Source organism: Daphnia magna, linkage group LG5 (genome assembly GCF_020631705.1).
Source record: "Daphnia magna isolate NIES linkage group LG5, ASM2063170v1.1, whole genome shotgun sequence".
NCBI lineage: Eukaryota > Metazoa > Arthropoda > Branchiopoda > Diplostraca > Daphniidae > Daphnia > Daphnia magna.
In genome coordinates, this window is record NC_059186.1 from 8548952 (window position 1) to 8566331 (window position 17380).

Genomic DNA, 17380 nt, shown 5'->3' on the forward strand with positions numbered 1-17380 from the left:
TATATGTTCTACTAGCCCTTAAAGCACGACTGGTGAAAATGGTACGCTGCTAACATGAATATCGATAAAAGACATTAATAAAACTGGGTGATCTCCTATCCCACTTCTACTGAAAGTATCACAGTTTATGAATTTGAATCATAAAACAATTGTTTCGAAGATAGAAACAATGGAAACTAGCGAAAGTTCTACAACTAGAATATCTAACAAAGTGAATATTTTAAAGTAACATCACATAGAATTGGATTTCAGTCGAAAAAACGAAAACCAAAAAGGACCTCCAACGCAGCCGATTGGAGAAGTTAATCCCCTTTTCGCGCAGTGGGGGTTGCGTGGATACAACAGCTTCCTTTTTTGTTTCGTTTTACTGCCCTATGAAAGTGAAACCAGATCGTCTGCAACTCAGGTCATAAAAGCACAACAGATATGGAAACAGTACGGGAAGAAAGTCAATTAAAGTTTAAACCAAACCAAATCATGAGAACCTATTGTGGTTCTAAAAATCCTGCCAAAATGTTTACATTCATTGGTTTTCAAACAGTTGTGTTGTAGGCAATGCTAAATATTACAGGGCGAATTTGATAGTCCACCCACACTGACTGCTGACTTGGTCTATTTCAGGAAACTGGATTGATACGACGCCTTTAAAAATGCTCCACTAAGGAAAACAGTAAAAAATTCAACGGATGAGTGAAATTTCTATATAGGCCTAGTTACATGAAACAAATTTTAATACTTTCAATGGCTCTTCGTACCCCAGCAAAGTGACGATACTGCGGTCAGTTAATGGTAATGGGCTCCAAGCATCAGTATGTTGTTTTCCGGCCAACGCAAAGTTATTCCGTACACATACGTCCAAAACAATGTTTTCTTGCTGGTGTACCTATAATTTTGTTATGACGTCACCTCGATTGTTACTTCAACAAATCCCAGGGGAGAGACCATTTCATCGTCAAATTACGTACCAGACATTGCTGGTTAGAGTATCATTCTGCAGTGCCCATGGACGAGTTCTGAAAATAGCTTCGCCGTTGACATGGAGCCATGAGCCCACGTCTCGTAGACGCTCTTCGAATATTGGCCGAATCACGCCGTCTGCCGTGGGCCCGATATTCATCAATAAATTTCCTGCTCTCACCAAACACATTTGTATAAATACGAGCCAATCAAATCGAGAGGGAATAGTCACAGCTCGTAAAGCCGTCATCTCCCGTGAATATTTACCTCCACAACTGACGGTAGTCACAAGAGTCTCGATCAACTCTTGGGTCGTTAGGAAGTCTTCCAGGCGGGCATTCCTTCTGAAGGCCCACGCGTATCTGTCAATCGTCATGGCGTTCTCCCATTTACGCGTTTGCAGAACACCTTTTCACCCGAAAAACGTACACCAAGTGCGTCACACATTAGGTTTCGTTTACAAATCGTTTGAACGAATCATACTGTTTTTCAATGTATACCTGGATTATACCTGTCTTGACAATTCACGAAATCGCCATGCTTACACCCCAAGCCATGTCCCCACCGATCATTCACGACTACCGTATTTCGGACCGGACTATCATTGTAAAGCCAAGCGAGAAAGTTTAGCGTATCCCAGTATTTTTCACTAGCTTCCCAATCACCATCCGACCAAATGACGTCGGGTTTATAGTTGTCTACCTAATAAAGACAAAATGAAGCAGTATAATTAGTTTCAACATGATTGCTGGTCATTAATAGACACATAATATCATATCTTATCATACAATAGCTGTATAATGTACAGTATCTATTATGACTAACGAACCAATTCGTAAAGTTCAGGCATTGTTTTGAACCGGACAAAATCCTGAGACGTAAAATTATTGGCTTTATCTTGGAGATACAAGGGATGATACCATTCGTACAAACTGTGATAGATGCCAAAACGCATGTCTGTTTTTCTTCTAATAGCTTCAGCTAATTCACCTGTGGGAAGAAATCGCTATTATTAAAAAGACAAACAACCAAAACCATTTCCATGAAATTTCGCGAGAAACTTTCCGACGAGATCTCGTTTAGGCCCAATATCCATGGAATTCCAGTTCCAGGAGTACTTTGACGGCCAAAGGGTGAATCCTTCGTGATGCTTGCTGGTCAGAACAACATACCTACATTAAGCGTTTCTATAATAAAATTCTAATTTTAAAAGCATATGACCGTTTGTTATTACTTAGCTCCTGAGCTTTTCAGTATTTCAGCCCAAAGATCAGGATCGAAGAACTCGGCGCGAAATTGCTCCGCAAAGCCGGCATACGTGAAATTCGGTGGATAATTTTTCTGCATAAACTCCACATACGAAGGACTTCCCTCTAAACCAGTCAACACTAAAGTAACAAATACTCGAATTAGCATTGCAAACATTAAATATTACCTCGCCAATTGTACCAAAACCATTCGCCGAACGAGGGGACTGAGAATACTCCCCAATGGATAAAAATGCCAAACTTGGCCTGGTCGTACCATGTTGGTAATTCCCGGGTGTCCAAACTGTTCCAATCGGGCGTGAACGGTTTTTTCATGCATTCTTTCTCCTCATTTTCACTGGTGTCCAATAGCATTTAAATAGAATATCGTAAATTATCTTAGATTCGTACACAAGTGCTTACAGCTGGATGTAGAATACGTCGCCTGTGTTGTCTTGATTGACGAAATCGGCCAAAATAACTGTAAGAATGATTGCCAACTCGAAAAACACGACGAGCTTCTTCATAGTGACCACAACAACTGAATCCGTGTTCACTTTTCCCAGCGACAACACTGAGACAAGCTTTTATCTTATCTTCACGTGGTATCTCGTTCACTTGGGCGGTTGCGGGATTGAATTTCTAAATAAGCATGTTGATCTAAACGAAAAGATAAAACCTTTTAGAATTTTAATTATTACATAAAATTTAAGTTTTCATTTCATCTGACCGAAATTAGTTTTATATCTATCCGTTCGATTTTTGATATGACGAGTGAAACGTTTCAACGGCGTCTTGAGCAAATTATTTCTGAAAATCAATCAAGAAAATAACAAAAAACAAAAGAAGGCGTTTTAGCGACGGCAGTTTAAGCGTCGAATATGCAGAACACTGTTAAGTGAAACGTGGATCCTATTTAAAACGGAAATTTGACGGACGTGGGCGTGTCACGATAATTGGCTAGCCAATGGGAACAGAGATGGGAAGGACTACTCGGGAATGAACAGATACATCGCATAATATTTCCTCCCCCAAAGACCCAAAGACCCTACACCTCGTTTTCAAGTTTGAACCGAAAAGAAGCTGTTCCAGTTATCCTGAATGGTCGCCTCTAGTATCAAGTAAGATATAAGAGAACGAAGTCAAATCCTGAAAGCCACAGTGACTTGGTGAACCAAGTAGGTGATACGCCGTAGAAATTTCTCGCTCCAGCAACCTAAAGTGCTACGCAACACTTACTCACAATAGTAGTTGAAGAAGAAAAATAAAAATAATAGTAAAACCGTGAAAAATGATGTCTGATCATCGACGCTACACGGATGCAGAAACTTACGGCGGATTCTGGAATACTCCAAGTGCTATTCAACAACAACAGCAGGGCTACGACCAAAGTTATCCGCAACATCAGTACCAATATTATCCAGCGGCCGTGTCTTCGGGTTCACATCTCAGCGTCGATCCTTACAACAATCATCCAGCCATTCCCCTATCACCTCCTTCATCTAGGCCAGTGTCGGTGAGCTCGGATGAAAACAGCCTAACTGCATCAAATAGCGGTGGTCACCTCATGCCGCTCTACTCCACCGGTAGACCATCATTCCACCAATCCAGTTATATAACTGGGATCAAGCCGGACCCGGATCGTGAAGATCATCGACATTTTTTTCAGCAGCGTCACCATACGTCTTCCATCGATAAGGTAAGCCAAATCAGCTTTTAAACAGCCAGGTTAGTTATGATCATTCAATTGCTACACAGGAGCCACATATGGCTCCATCTGAAGAAGATTGTGGTACCTACGGAAGCATGTCTCAGACAGAAGACTCATTGGATTCAGACGGCGATGAATCAACGTCTGGACACACGTTGGCACCCGAATCTTCGTCTTCGTCGGGTTCGTCAATCGCATCAACGGCGGCGGATCACAATGCTCAACATCATTTGGACGGACACCAAGGACGTCGTTGTCTACTTTGGGCTTGCAAGGCTTGCAAAAAGAAGAATGTCACGGTCGATCGGCGTAAAGCTGCTACGATGAGGGAGCGACGGCGCCTTAGAAAAGTAAGTAAACTGAGTTTAACATTCGACAAAATATTCGACTCTTCTTTAAAAATAGTAGGTCGAATTCCATTTAGTTTGGGAAGCCGAGACATTAAGAGGGGTTAGCAAATGACATGCCATATCCATGTAAAACTAGCAAAATGATACTAGACCTACCATGTTCAATAACAAAGCGTTTCCCAAAACTGATTGGTTGTATTGCATCGTGGTAGGTCAATGAAGCCTTTGAATCGTTGAAGCGTCGCACAAGCAACAATCCGGGTCAACGGCTGCCGAAAGTGGAGATTCTTCGCAATGCCATCGAATATATCGAATCACTAGAAGACATGCTGTCGTCCTCGCGAGATCCTTCCACATCAGGCGGCAACGGCGGCGATTCCGGTCAAAACCGAGGCGAAAATGAACCCATATCAGTTCACAACAATGGCTATGTAAGTCTGCTCAAGCACAACGGTTGTTTTTCAAATGAATGGCTTTATGTTTCATTCTCTACATTTACGTCCAATAATATTACCTATTTTTTTTTTTCTCTTGCATTTTTGTTTTCATGAAATGGCCGCAGATGACGAACGTTGTGGCTTACTACCAGACCCGACTTCATCAGTTCAGTGAATGTCTGACCAACTTCTCGCCGTTAATCGGTAAGTTCATTTCATTCGACTAGACAATAAAGTATTCTCAGTGCCTTGTCGACACGGCCATTTGCTTGAGTTGGATCCACGTAGACAACAGATTGACTGCCGTGTTGACGACTATCGAGGATATGCGACGATTCCTCCTTCTTTCCTCCAGTATTTTTCCAATATCGGGGAACACCTCTCTCGTCTATCTGTCGACACCACCAACTCCAAACCAAAATACGGCGCTTCACGTCTCTCCTCACGTCCATTATATTAAGACAGTCCGTTCCGATTGCTTTGCTAGTTCCTGTTGTTCACCAACATGTTCAATGTTTTAAAAGTTAGAAAAAGGGAAGATAAAAAAGCGCAACAAACCTTGTCCCACGCTCCTTTTTTTTCCCTTTTCACCCACTGGACCACACGATGGTCTACCAGAGAGGACTAATGAAGTCGTTTATGATCCCTCCCACCAAGGGGAATCACACACCCAAGAAGAGCCTTCTTCTTTGGGTCTCAAGGATACGCTCCCACGTCTTAACTAATTTGTCTTTAAAATGTCATTCTTCTTTCCATTTTATTTTTTACTACCTCAGACTCTCCAAGAGGGTATCGATTCCTCACCACTAGGTTTTCCTTTCGCCTATGAATCTGGATCACCTAAGGGGACGAAATATAAAACTAGTATTAGTTTTAAAAAGATAGAAGGCAAGGCTCAAAACGACTGACGTCACCTTGCATATCCCTCCATTAAAAAGTAAACCCGTTTAACAGCCCATCAACAGCAAATTTGACGACGGCGTTGCATAGCAATGCCGACTAATTTTAGAAAGAAAACGCTTCAAATGACTAGAGATATTTAGTCTCGGATGATAACGACGTCAGACGCCGCAACGCCAAAAATTGTCCAAAAAAAGCCCAGAGACCTAAATCGCATTTCGGATTTTTTGCCATTTTCATTTTTAGTAATAATTTAGCTTAATTACCTTTTCTACGATATAGCTTACATGTTTTCTTTCTTTTAACTGGGGAAACTAAAAAGTATTTGAGTTGAAATTGCTTGCCGTCGACTGTCTCTCTTTGGACGAGACTTGTACAGGAACTCTGAAATAAAGCTGTCGGTCAACTTCCCATTGCACTTGAGAAGAAAAAAAACAAGAGCAAAAAAAGCCAAAGGTTTTAATAGCTATTGGAAAAAGGGGAAAAGGAGTACTATACAGTCGTAGAGGTGTAGACCGTTGAGGGTGGAATCGGAGACGTCCCAAGCACGTGTGTTACTTCCGCTGTAGAGTGATCGCACTCATCTTACTTTTTTTTTCTACTTTTTTGGAAACAAGCCTAGAAGGCGATCCTTCGGATACACGCTGTGACGGTCGACGTCTGGTTTTCTGCAAATGTGGAAGTTCCAGTGTCATTCATAAAAAAGATTGCCTGGTACTCAGCTATTAAGTTGCTCTGTTGTTTCTTGTCATCTGTTGATTTTCAAAAGCAAAAATGTCTTCGTTTTTTTGTAACCAGCTAAAAAGGGTTTATGTGTAACCCATCAGCCATTAATCCTGTTTGGGTAGCAGTGACACTGCTGTCCATGGAACCAGTCACAAGTCACAGTGGCTTTCAAGCTCTGCCATTGCTACTTATTAAATCTTACTCTCAAGTTTTCAGAATGGTTAAAATTTACATCCACACAAGCGTCAGTCGTCTCCATTCATTGCTAGATTTATTTTTTTTTTTTACAAAACAGAGAAGAATACTTACAACGAGATCAATCGCTTTGTCCAATTTGGCAATTTCCATGCCCCTATTAAAAACTGAGTAGAAACAGTAACACGAAATTAGAAATCAGTTCGTCTTTCGATATTTAACCCACCATCTAGAAAGTGATCATACCTACTATTTCAGTAAAAGAGCTTTGTTGCAGCAGGCCACGCTAAACAAGTTGATAGTTCACGAGGATTTGATTGTTTGGAGAGAAAACAACAAAAATAAAGCGATTTTACATAAGCAGCATTGTCGGATTAGGCCTATTTATTTACAATTTCAACAAGATGAATTAAGAATTATCTGGCAATTCGCAATTTCATTTTTTCTATTGTTTTTCTTTGACAGGCAACGAAGGATCGGGTGTAGGACAAGGATCTGCTCCGGGTTCATCCAGTCTCGATCGACTCAGTTTCATTGTCGAGAGTTTGGCTACGACTTGCACGACAACCACTGCACCAACCAACACCAGCACAGTCTGACAATTCTATCCTCCTAAAGAAAGAAAAAAAAAAATTCTTTTGTCAATCGATTTTCAGAAATATTTTGAAAGTGAAACTCATTCTGTAGATCGAAACGCACGAGTTGTTTACTAACCCCAAACTGTTGTACATATTTATGCTACTTAAGTAAAAAGGACTCCATGATCACGGTGAATCCGTTATACTGTTATCAATACACAAATTTGTCGCGCCCAAAACATTCCCCAGTTGTTTTTCTTTTCGTTGCGCATTTGGTGACGGGTAAACACAGAGTCCAATAGTAAAAAGACGCAGAGGCCTCCCCGAGCTTATACTATAACGAAACGACTATTACTTAAGACATTCCACTTGTCCAAGTGGATCAAGTTGGAAGCCCAACGGACATTATATACGGTTGCCTACATAGAGCTGGAAATAGGATTTTTCGTGTCTAATCCTCTGGCTTGAGGTTCGTCCCACCGACGATATACTGTAAAGGTCCCTACTTCGTCGGCAACTTGTCGCGCATCTCTGCAGCTGTTGCCGGCCATTTCCTCTTTTTTTTTTCTTGTCTCTTTTACCCGTCAAACACGCGATATTTTTAAACTCAACGAACGCAAGGCACGTTCCACGTCTGTACTATAGAACCTAGTCTCACGCAAACCAAAGCAATGACGTCTATAAATTCAAGCAAATGAAAGATAATACTAAAACAATTGAAACCTTTTGGAAAAAGTACAAGACTGTTATTCTCAGCAGTCCCAGAGATGCTCAGAATTCATGGTAGAACAATTTTTGCCGTAGTTTCCGATGTAAGCGGAAAGCGGCTACGCATAGAAAGAGAGAGTTCATTAGGGCTGTCAAAATCTCGTGAAAGCGATATACGTGATTTCATAAGGCTCTTTTTTCGGATAGAGTGCGGCTTTCAGCTCCACTTTGCGTCGTACAACAAGTAGCTGGCAACTGCTGTTTTCCTCCATACTATTTTTTTTCCTCTAATTCTGAAATAAGAAAAAAAAAAAAATAATAAAATAAAAAGACAGAGAAAGGGAGACAGCCCCAAACAGCTGCAACGGTCCGGAAAAAGATCACAACTCTCAAACTTTTTTCCTTCCCTTTTTGTCAGTGTGTTCTCGTTAAACAAACTTTTCGGATATATAACAAACGTTGAGAGAGGAAGACTGAAGATGAAACGGCAGTCGCTAGAAAGTGAAAAGAATTTACAACGCTTTTCACTTCTTTTCCCAATGTCCGAATAACAGATGAATGTAGGTCGAAAGTCGTCGCCAATCGTCTGGGTAATTTAGCAAACGTCAATCGACCGCCCAAAAAGATCTCTGTTTTAAAGGGAAACAAAAAACTAAACAAAAAGACAACACAGTAACCGGATATAAGCTGTACGACATGGTCAAATTGAATGTTTTAAACAAATCACTTTTCAAAAAAAGTGTAATGGATTTTGTTGATTCTCCTGGCAAAATTGGCAAAAACAAAAGGAATATTCTGAGACAATTAGTTGACAGGCACACGCTGCACTGCTAATGAGAGTGTGAACATTTAACTGACCTCCCTGCTCTTGGAGCCTAATTTGCTTCCGAGTGTGGAGAAGGTTGACCGAGATAATAGAAGGTCATAGGTCGCTCTACAGTCCATTCAAATCGATGGGGCACATGGCAAGAGGACGCTGCGAGTGGGTCTTCTTTAGCCCGCCCCTATATGACAAAAAGAAGAGGAATAACTGCTGAAGGGGAGAAAAACGGAGAACGCGTGTTTCAAAAAATAAAATAAAAAAATTTTAAAACAAAAAGGAGCTGCTCTTCTTGGCTTGGATCGTCTTCTGGGTCCACGCGTTGCTAATGGAGTGTAGAGTGAAACACGTTTCCGAGTAAATTCCGGCAGTTCCCCGGGTACTACGTACCAGCACCCACATCCTCCGGATCCTCCCCTCCTCGCTTACTCTTTACTCTTGTGAAAAACCCGACTCTGAACAAACAATTTGACTGCTTCTCATCGGCTCTCTCTTAGTCTTTTCTCGCTCACGCGCATAAAGAATTTTACAACCCTTCTGCGTTGAAATACCACACGGAAACCCTTTCATCATCCCAACATCTATCAATCAACAGCTCCATTTAAAAAGTTTTACTACACACGGGATGTAGTACACATTATTTTCACAAATTACCATATTGGTAAAAAAAAAAAGGAAAAAACTTTCTCGAAACATCAACCTAGAGAAATTAGGCAAAAAAAATTACTGCAAGCAAAAATTCTTTTATTCTGCTAATAAATTTGATTAACGATAAAATCAAATATCAAGAAAAAAAGAAATGGCTTGCTATGTTTGGATGGAGAAACAGATAGTTTTAGTCGATAAGAAGCAGATTCTTATTATTGACAAGTTTAAATGTTTGATGCTTGAGGATGACAAAGGGATGAAAAGGGGAGGAGATTTCGAACGAGCATAAAGTGAGTGGTGAGATCTTGGGACAAAAAGAAACCCCGGTGTGTTTTATCTATCAATACACTATACTGGCGTTCCCTGCGACTGTGGACCGGTTTCAATGACCAGTTTCATGTCTCTGGTGACCCTAGCCCACGAGACGAGTAAAGCAATATGTACCCCACAAGATTTTTTGCTTCGTCAAAGCCAAGAAAAAAAAGAAGAGAAAAGTAGACACACTCTTCGGCGGCGGCTTCCTAAAAGAAAGACAGAAGAGGAAATGGTTGCTTCCTGTTTCTCTGCTGTCTAACTTAATTCCGCCAAGAGATGGAAAAGAGACATGATCCACTTGAGACGCAAGCGCTCGCGCGAACGTTTGATGGTTGAGGCGCGCACGTTTCCGTTCAATTGCCGCCTCGAAGCCGTATTCCCCGAGATTTGTCTAGAGTCCCAAAACCATTTAGTATCCAACCTTTCCAACCTGTCAATAGTTTCTTTCTCTTTCGTTTTCAATGCTGTGCCGGTTACGTTTCAAGGAAGGGAAAACTCTCCCATCATTTAACTAGATTTGATCGTAGATCCTTCAAACAGACTGACGCAGTAGCTAGTCATAATACGCCATAGGTGAGGAGAGACAGAGCAACTGACTTGAATATCGTCGTGGCTGATGTATAGTGCATCCGTGTTTGTTGTGTTTCGATAGTGAAAGGAGGAGGAGAAAGAGGCCGGAGTAGGAAACAAGTCAAGCAGCGCTAATGAAGTAGGTGTGGAAGCCGGTCGTAAAACTGTCAACCAGCAACAAATGAATTTTAGCATCTCTTGATTCCCTCCTACTCATCGCGCCTCGTTCTCTTCTTACGTGCAAGCCGATCTACCCAAATGGTTTATCTAAGCTCAGCCCTTTCGAGCAAAGAACCAAGGAAGGCGGGACATTGTACAGGACCCGATTACAATAGAAGGCAATTTGTTTCTTCTCAGGTTTTTTTGGACTAGCTCATTCATCGTCAACAGCATGTGTTGATTCAAAATGATATACTGCTTATTAGACAGAAAAAAAAATGTATGCTGTTGGTATGACTCACATCTTTTAGCAGGGATCTGAAATTTTCCTGACTTCGGATATTGTTGTGATTCACTGAAGGAAGGTTAGAGTTTCCCGGTCGTCATGTGTTGCACTACCCCACTCGGTTAAGGAACTGGAGAAACTTGGGCCCTTGAAATAAATAAAAAATTCAGAATGAGTTTAATAGGTCAGGTTTTCAGTCTCTGGAAAACCCATTATTAAGTTATATGTAAGAATACACAGACTACATGAGAATTTCTGTGCACGTATTGCTCTTTCAACTTTTAGACGCATACAAATACGCCGTACGTAGTATGATCTACAAGAGGGTGATTTAGGTCTCCAAAAAATTTAATAGAACCGGTCAGAGGTTAACTGTCCTATGGTGAACATTTCGTCAGCAGGGGCGGAGGCCATATGTATGGTCCGTACAAGACAATCCTACGCTTCTGCTCGTTTATCATATACAAAGAAGACATCCATCTTGCTGACAAGGGGGCATTACTACCTACACTATTTCAACTTAACCATTTTCTATACAGTATGGTTTTGAGGTCTTAAAACTTCTCTCTTATTTAAATTCACTTGGTAATACTCCAAGAATAAAATGAAGAATAAACCAAAGTTGAGACATTATTAAACAAAACCACTTCAAGATAACAAGCTAATGCTTGACTATGCTGAACATTTTACTAGAAAGATGAAAATAAGATTTTCAAAGAATATGGCAAACTTCTTACGAGTATCAGTGGCGGCATTATATAATACTTGAAGGGATTGAATATACATTCAGTTTACGAATGCCTCGTCTTCAATACAGTAGCCAACAAGCTCTGGTTCAATATTTAAATGCCTGAGAAGTTCTGGAATGCCAATGGCTGCTGAGTCAGATCCCTGATCTGCCAACTTCTGTTGTAGGTCTTGAAGAGCTTGTTGGCAGATTCCTGTCCATTCTTTTATAAGGCTTTCAAGTTGATCAGTACTATGCTGTAAAAAAAAATTAATGAAAATGAATCCAAAACTAAGTAGTTCTCATAAAACACCTTTATTCTGTGTAATTTAATCATTTTGAGCTTTCTTAGTATTTCCTCTTTCTCTTTAATTCTCTTGGACACATTTTCTAAAGTTTCTTCCATTTTTTTCGTCTGAAAATTTAAATTCTGCACCACGTGACTATATTATCTAAACCACGGGAACGACGAGAAACGAGGTACTTTGGCCTTTTCTGTTGGTTTTAAGTTTTAACCATTGAAAATTTAAACTTGATTTAGGCTAAAATGCATTAATGAAAGCTTTATGCTTACACGTTTAGAGAAATTGCACTAAATACGGATGAAATGACTATTTCCATGAGTTAAGTTGAGATACAAAATATGTAATCAATGTGATCGTATCCATGCATATTCATAATTTCAGGTCTGGTCTACTTGGTACTGCCATCTATCAAGCTTTTTCGTACCCTGAAATTCCATTAATTTCGGTGGGGTCGTTTGACTAGGGATACCGCCATCTAGCGGCACATGAATTAATGAAATTCGTATCTAGCTTGTAGTGTTATCCGTCTTTATAATCGATGCAATACAATACCTTTTACTTTTTTCATTCTGGAGTTTTTTTAGAATATACTTAAATAATCAATGGTATGTTTCATTTAAATTTTTGTTAATTGTGATTTGTCACCCATGGGCATTCGCTAGTGTAACCGGTTCCAAAACCCGATTACATTACTTTGTATCTTGTTTTCCCGTTTCGTGTAATACATTGTATTTTTGTTTATTTTCCTTCATTTTCCCACACTTTTTAAAGTTTGGGCTAGACCAAATCGTTTACACTGGGTATTTTGAACCGAATGGAACCGCTTGTACCTACCCGAGTAATAACCGATCAGCCATTTTTCAGGTAGGTAGGTCGGTGCGGTTCAACGTATCTCAGGGAATCCCCTTCTCCCAGTACAATGAGTTTTTCAAGCCAAATTTTACATGCTATGGAACCATTCAAGGCACTTAAAGTACTGGAGAACATCCCAGTTAGCTCACGGCTTTACTTTTTTGGTTTATAATCAATTTAATTCAATCAATTAATTTCATTTACTTCAATCAGATTCTAAACACATTGTTATATTTAAAATGCAAGTTTTTTATTCCCCATCGTGTTTAGTTTCTTATTAGCCAATAGGCCTACAAGTTAACAATTCGTCGCGAATTTGTTCAAGTAAATGCAAACAAATTAAAAAAGGACTGGAAAGAACCATAGATTTAAAAAATTAGTTTTTATTGGCGCAGAGCGTACAATACTTATCGGGGTTACATGTTCTCAAAAAAGAATAGAACACGGTTCTTATTTTCTAAATGAAATGCCAAATCCAATAGCATTTCAAATAAGGGTTTCGCAAAATGTTTTCGCTATTTAGGTTGCTTTTAGGCGATATTTGAGTGTTTCGCAGACCATTGCCTGGGGGCTGTTTCGCATAGCGTTCCGCGTGTTAGTCGCTGTTCGTTTCGCGTTTTAGGGATGCCCAAGTGAAGCGTAACACCTGTGTCGATTTCGGATGGCTGCACTCTGTGCAGTAGCCAGTGCACACTGGCTCGGAGCGAGAAGGGTCATGTGACGTCATGCACTCCACTGGGTTGTCAGAAAATAAACGTTACACTCGAACACTTTTTTCACTTTTTACGCCCTGGAGGAAGTAGCAGACGAAAGAAAAAAAGGCTCCTATCACTAAACAACACACTCTCTAAATTCGTCTGCTAGAAATTGCACTGCACGGCTTGCACTGACTAAAAAGGTCGGGCAAGAAAGTGCAGTTTTCGAGTGACCTCGGGCGGTGCCGGAGTGCCACTGGAACGTACAAATTCGATGCACCGAAAAAGTGGATTGCACTAAAGCCACGTTCAGACTACAGCCTTTTTGAGCGTTTTACGTACTACGTATAACGTTTTTACGCTCCGAGTTACGTAGCTGGGAACGGAAGAGTGTTCAGACACAACGCTCTACGTAGTACGTAATACGTAAACTCAAAACGTAGTCAAAACGAAGTCAAAACTGAGCGTACGTAAAAATGAGATTGATCTCATTTTTACATAAGTTTTTGGGACGTTCTACGCACTACGTAGCCAAAATCTATTACGCTTGTCTACATTCTTTTGTTTTTTCAGGTTTTCTCTCCTGTTTATTCACTCTTGGATATGTCAGGTGTAGAATTGTAAATTTAATAATTAATTTTTTTAATTTTTATTTTAAAAATAAATATGGGGCCTACTAAAGTTGCCAAAAAGAATTCCCCTAACAAATTCAAGTCGCCCCCCAAAAAATCACCGATAAAGAAAATCAAAAAGTAAATATTATGTCATGAAATCTTTTGCAACTATTTTGGTTTATTGCTTATTCTATTTTAGGTCTTCAAGAAATTGGTCAGAAGAAGAACGGGAACAGCTAATTGAGGCAGTGAAGAATTATCCATGCTTGTATGACACCACTTGTAAAACATACAAAGACCTCACTGTTAAAACCAATGCGAAGGTGGAAATATCCAAACTTTTTGAAAGTTGCAGCGCAGAAGATGTCACATTGCAATGGGGAACTTTGGTGGACAAGTTCAGAAGAACAAGAAAACAGTATAACAACGAGAATCCTACAGGTACTTCTGCGGAAGATTCAATGTCTCAATATTCACATTGGGATTTATATCAAAGTATGTTATTCTTGGAAAAACATATCAAACAAAGAACGTAAGTTACAATAAAACACATCCCAAAACAGAATGTTTGTATATATTTAATATTTCAGGAGATTTACAAATATGTCTTCGGCCACAGTGAGAAATCTTGAAGCTTCATTAGAGGAAATATCAAATGATGATACACTGAACACCAATAATGACCATCTACTTCTAATATCGACAAATGATGGTGGGGTGATAACGCTTGAAAGTGTTTCAAATTCGATATCCCAGGAAGAAAGCATGGATTCTTTTTCTGAGAGTGACTATTCTCTTATGATGAAAGGTATTTTACACTTCATTCAATTCAGCATTTTTCTTCTTTTCCAATGTTTGTATTAAAATGTTTACTGTAATATTATATAGATAACAGGAATGATTCCCCCAGCAACAACGATTCGACAGATACTTGGACAGATAGTACAAGACAGAGAGAAGGAGAAGATATCATTCGTTGGAAAAAGACAGTGAACGAGAGTGTTAAACCAAAATCATCTACTCCTACTCCGTCAACTTCGTCGAGTGGTATGAAATAAATCCTGTTAAAATAGTTACATATCCTTTTAATTGTATTAATTGATATATAATTTTTTTTCCGTAGATTTTCTTCCTAGTTTTCCGGAGAGTCGTACAAAGCGTCAGCGTAGGTTAGCAGAGTCACAATCAGAAAAGAGCATCACAGCGCTGGTCTCGCAACTGATATCTGATAAACCACCAACAACTTTGATAGCCGAAAAAAATGAGAAAGAAGTCGACGAAGTCACTAAGGAATGGCGCAGCTATTGCAAAGTATATGCAGATAAAGGTAATAGGCTATAACACTTCAAATAAGTTTCAAATTTCAATTCAGAATCTGTTCTTATGTTTTCGGTAGTTGCAAAGATAAAAAGTACAAGCATCAAAAATGATATCCGCTTCAATATGGAGCAAATGTTGTATGACGCAGGAAAAAAGGAGAAGGAAAAAGCTAAAAAGAAGAAGAAGAAGGAAGAGGATAGATTGAACAATGTTAACACATAGACATGCTTTGAAAGAAAATTGCGTCCACTGTATACTAACTGCTCATTATCTGTATTCATTAACTCGAAAGAATGTGATGAACAATAGTAATGCAATAAATTCTGAAAGAATTACTCATGGTCTTCCTCTTCAGAGATCATCCCAGTTTCATTTACTATTGCACTTTGCCAAGGTACAGCTCCTTCTTTCATGAAGTATTCTTTGAACTGGTTACGGATATTTTTTGCAACAGTTGTGTAATTTGATCCTTTGCTCAAAGTAAAATCACTGTTACAAATGAAAACATTTTCAGTATCGATTTATAAACGCTACATTATACTAATAAACAATTTACCGAAACATCGATTTTGCGGTAGCATCACTCCTCCACGCTCCTTCAATTAACTTTCCGTTAGCATCAAAATGGTCTGGTAAATTTTGATTGTCTAAATAGAAACGACTGTCTTCTCGGATAAGCATATTGTGCAAAGCCACGCCGGCTTTTATGTACTTCTCAACATTGGACGGACTAGCAATGATTGGTTTGGAAAAAATGCGCAATTTGCTGACGATGATTCCAAATGCGTTTTCCACCGTTCGTCTTGCACGCGACAATCTATAAAAAACAATGAGGGAAAATGGTTTTGAATGATGTTTTGAATTTAAAAATAGTACCTGTAGTTGAAAGTTCTTTCTCCTTCTAGCAAGGTGCCTAACGATCTGCCGGGATAAGGTTTCATGAGGTTTTTCATCAAGGGAAATGCGTCATCCTAAAATAAGGATTATCATAAACAATAAAAACAATGTATAACATTATATGTTCAAAAAGATGTAAACCATAACAAAGACGTGGGTTGATATCACATCGGAGTAAACTAGTGGAGATGGATGTGGTATTCCTAAAGAACCATTTTCCAAGTCCATTGCAAACTGTGAAGACGCAAAGATACCGGCATCTCCCTCTCTGCCATAAGCGCCAATATCAATCACAGTGAAGCAATAATTGGCATCGCAAATTGCAAACATAACCATACTGTGAAAACCTTTGTAATTGTACCAGGTTGATCCACTATTGCTAGGACATTGAATCGCAAAATGTTTCCCGTCGCCGGCCCCAATACAATTAGGGAAATTCCAAATTTTTGAAAACTCGTTTGCTATTTTTTTCCATCCATTGGAATCAGGCTGTTTGAGATATATCGGAGAAAGGGTTTCAAAAATCTTTTCACAAGTTTCACGAACAATTTCTGAAACCGTAGAATGTCCGATACGAAAAGCGTATGACAGTGAACGCATACAATCTCCAGATGCAAGAAATCTCAATGTGAGTGCTAGTCTTTGCTCTGTAACAGAAATAGGCTTAGAAGTAATTTCATCAAAATTTTACATGGAAATTAACAATAGTAAGATAGTAAAACAATGTAGTCTATACCAACTGGTATTGAACGTCTCATTTTTGTGTCTTTTTTTGCAAGTTTTGGACCAACCATTTTCAACAGTTTATTGAACATGGATGGAGACATTCGAGTGATGTTTCGGAAGGTAAAGCAATCTGCCATACTTTTCTCTGCAAGAAGGACAGTTGTACACAGTGAATGCTGCTCCCGTTGTGATGAAGAGTTGTGGAATCTAGTCCACAGCCTACCTATTTAAGAATGACAATATACACAGTTACTAGTATTTATGTGTTAACTCATTGGAAATAAGAACACCTACCAACTGGTCGATAAGAATTTTGTAAAGCCTTTAAACGACGACGTTTCATCAACAAATAGAGCAAACAAACACACTTGGCCTTCCATCTCCACATAGCCATTGCGTTTTCATGAGCAATTCGTTGTTTGTTTACAGTTTCATCACTGTCAGTGTCACTGTCTTCCATATCCACGTCACTATTTTCAGAAATTTCGTCCTCAGAACTTTTATCAATAAATATAACAAAGAGCTACAACAGGTACAAAAATCTACAGCAGACGCTAGAATCTCCGCAGAATCTAGCCTACTCTACGTAAATTTGACAGTGTAGTCTGAACAGTCTACGAACACATTTACGTAAATA

The 17380-nt window shown here is 39.4% G+C and overlaps 4 protein-coding genes and 1 long non-coding RNA gene across 5 annotated transcripts; 2 read left to right on the forward strand and 3 right to left on the reverse strand.

The window, feature by feature from the left end:
* Positions 1-107: 107 nt before the first annotated feature.
* LOC116922900 (alpha-L-fucosidase) lies at positions 108-3676 on the reverse strand. Its single transcript, XM_032929369.2, is given in 13 exon segments — positions 108-658; positions 737-793; positions 796-883; positions 966-1128; positions 1225-1365; positions 1458-1659; positions 1787-1947; positions 2023-2129; positions 2192-2330; positions 2393-2562; positions 2628-2864; positions 2935-3014; positions 3538-3676. Coding segments are annotated over 11 exon segments (1425 nt in total). The 5' UTR covers positions 2732-2864; positions 2935-3014; positions 3538-3676; the 3' UTR covers positions 108-565.
* LOC116922940 (myogenic factor 6) lies at positions 3287-7340 on the forward strand. Its single transcript, XM_032929428.2, has 5 exons — positions 3287-3903; positions 3963-4265; positions 4478-4696; positions 4828-4906; positions 6989-7340. Exons 1-5 carry the CDS (start codon positions 3496-3498, stop codon positions 7120-7122), a joined length of 1143 nt encoding a protein of 380 aa, XP_032785319.1. The 5' UTR covers positions 3287-3495; the 3' UTR covers positions 7123-7340.
* A 3515-nt stretch (positions 7341-10855) lies between these two features.
* LOC116934528 lies at positions 10856-12053 on the reverse strand. The gene is made up of 3 exons (XR_004400762.2): positions 11909-12053; positions 11648-11829; positions 10856-11591 (listed from the first exon to the last, which is right to left on the reverse strand). It is a non-coding gene; the product is annotated as an uncharacterized LOC116934528 (long non-coding RNA).
* A 1799-nt stretch (positions 12054-13852) lies between these two features.
* Positions 13853-15455, forward strand: LOC123472449. The gene is made up of 6 exons (XM_045173990.1): positions 13853-13938; positions 14000-14332; positions 14391-14608; positions 14689-14847; positions 14924-15127; positions 15197-15455. The coding sequence occupies exons 1-6, from the start codon at positions 13853-13855 to the stop codon at positions 15340-15342; spliced, it is 1146 nt and encodes a 381-aa protein (XP_045029925.1). The 3' UTR covers positions 15343-15455.
* Positions 15378-17341, reverse strand: LOC116920070 (protein ANTAGONIST OF LIKE HETEROCHROMATIN PROTEIN 1-like). The gene is made up of 6 exons (XM_045173989.1): positions 17038-17341; positions 16754-16966; positions 16159-16664; positions 15997-16091; positions 15677-15937; positions 15378-15609 (listed from the first exon to the last, which is right to left on the reverse strand). The coding sequence occupies exons 1-6, from the start codon at positions 17201-17203 to the stop codon at positions 15453-15455; spliced, it is 1398 nt and encodes a 465-aa protein (XP_045029924.1). The 5' UTR covers positions 17204-17341; the 3' UTR covers positions 15378-15452.
* Positions 17342-17380: the final 39 nt, after the last annotated feature.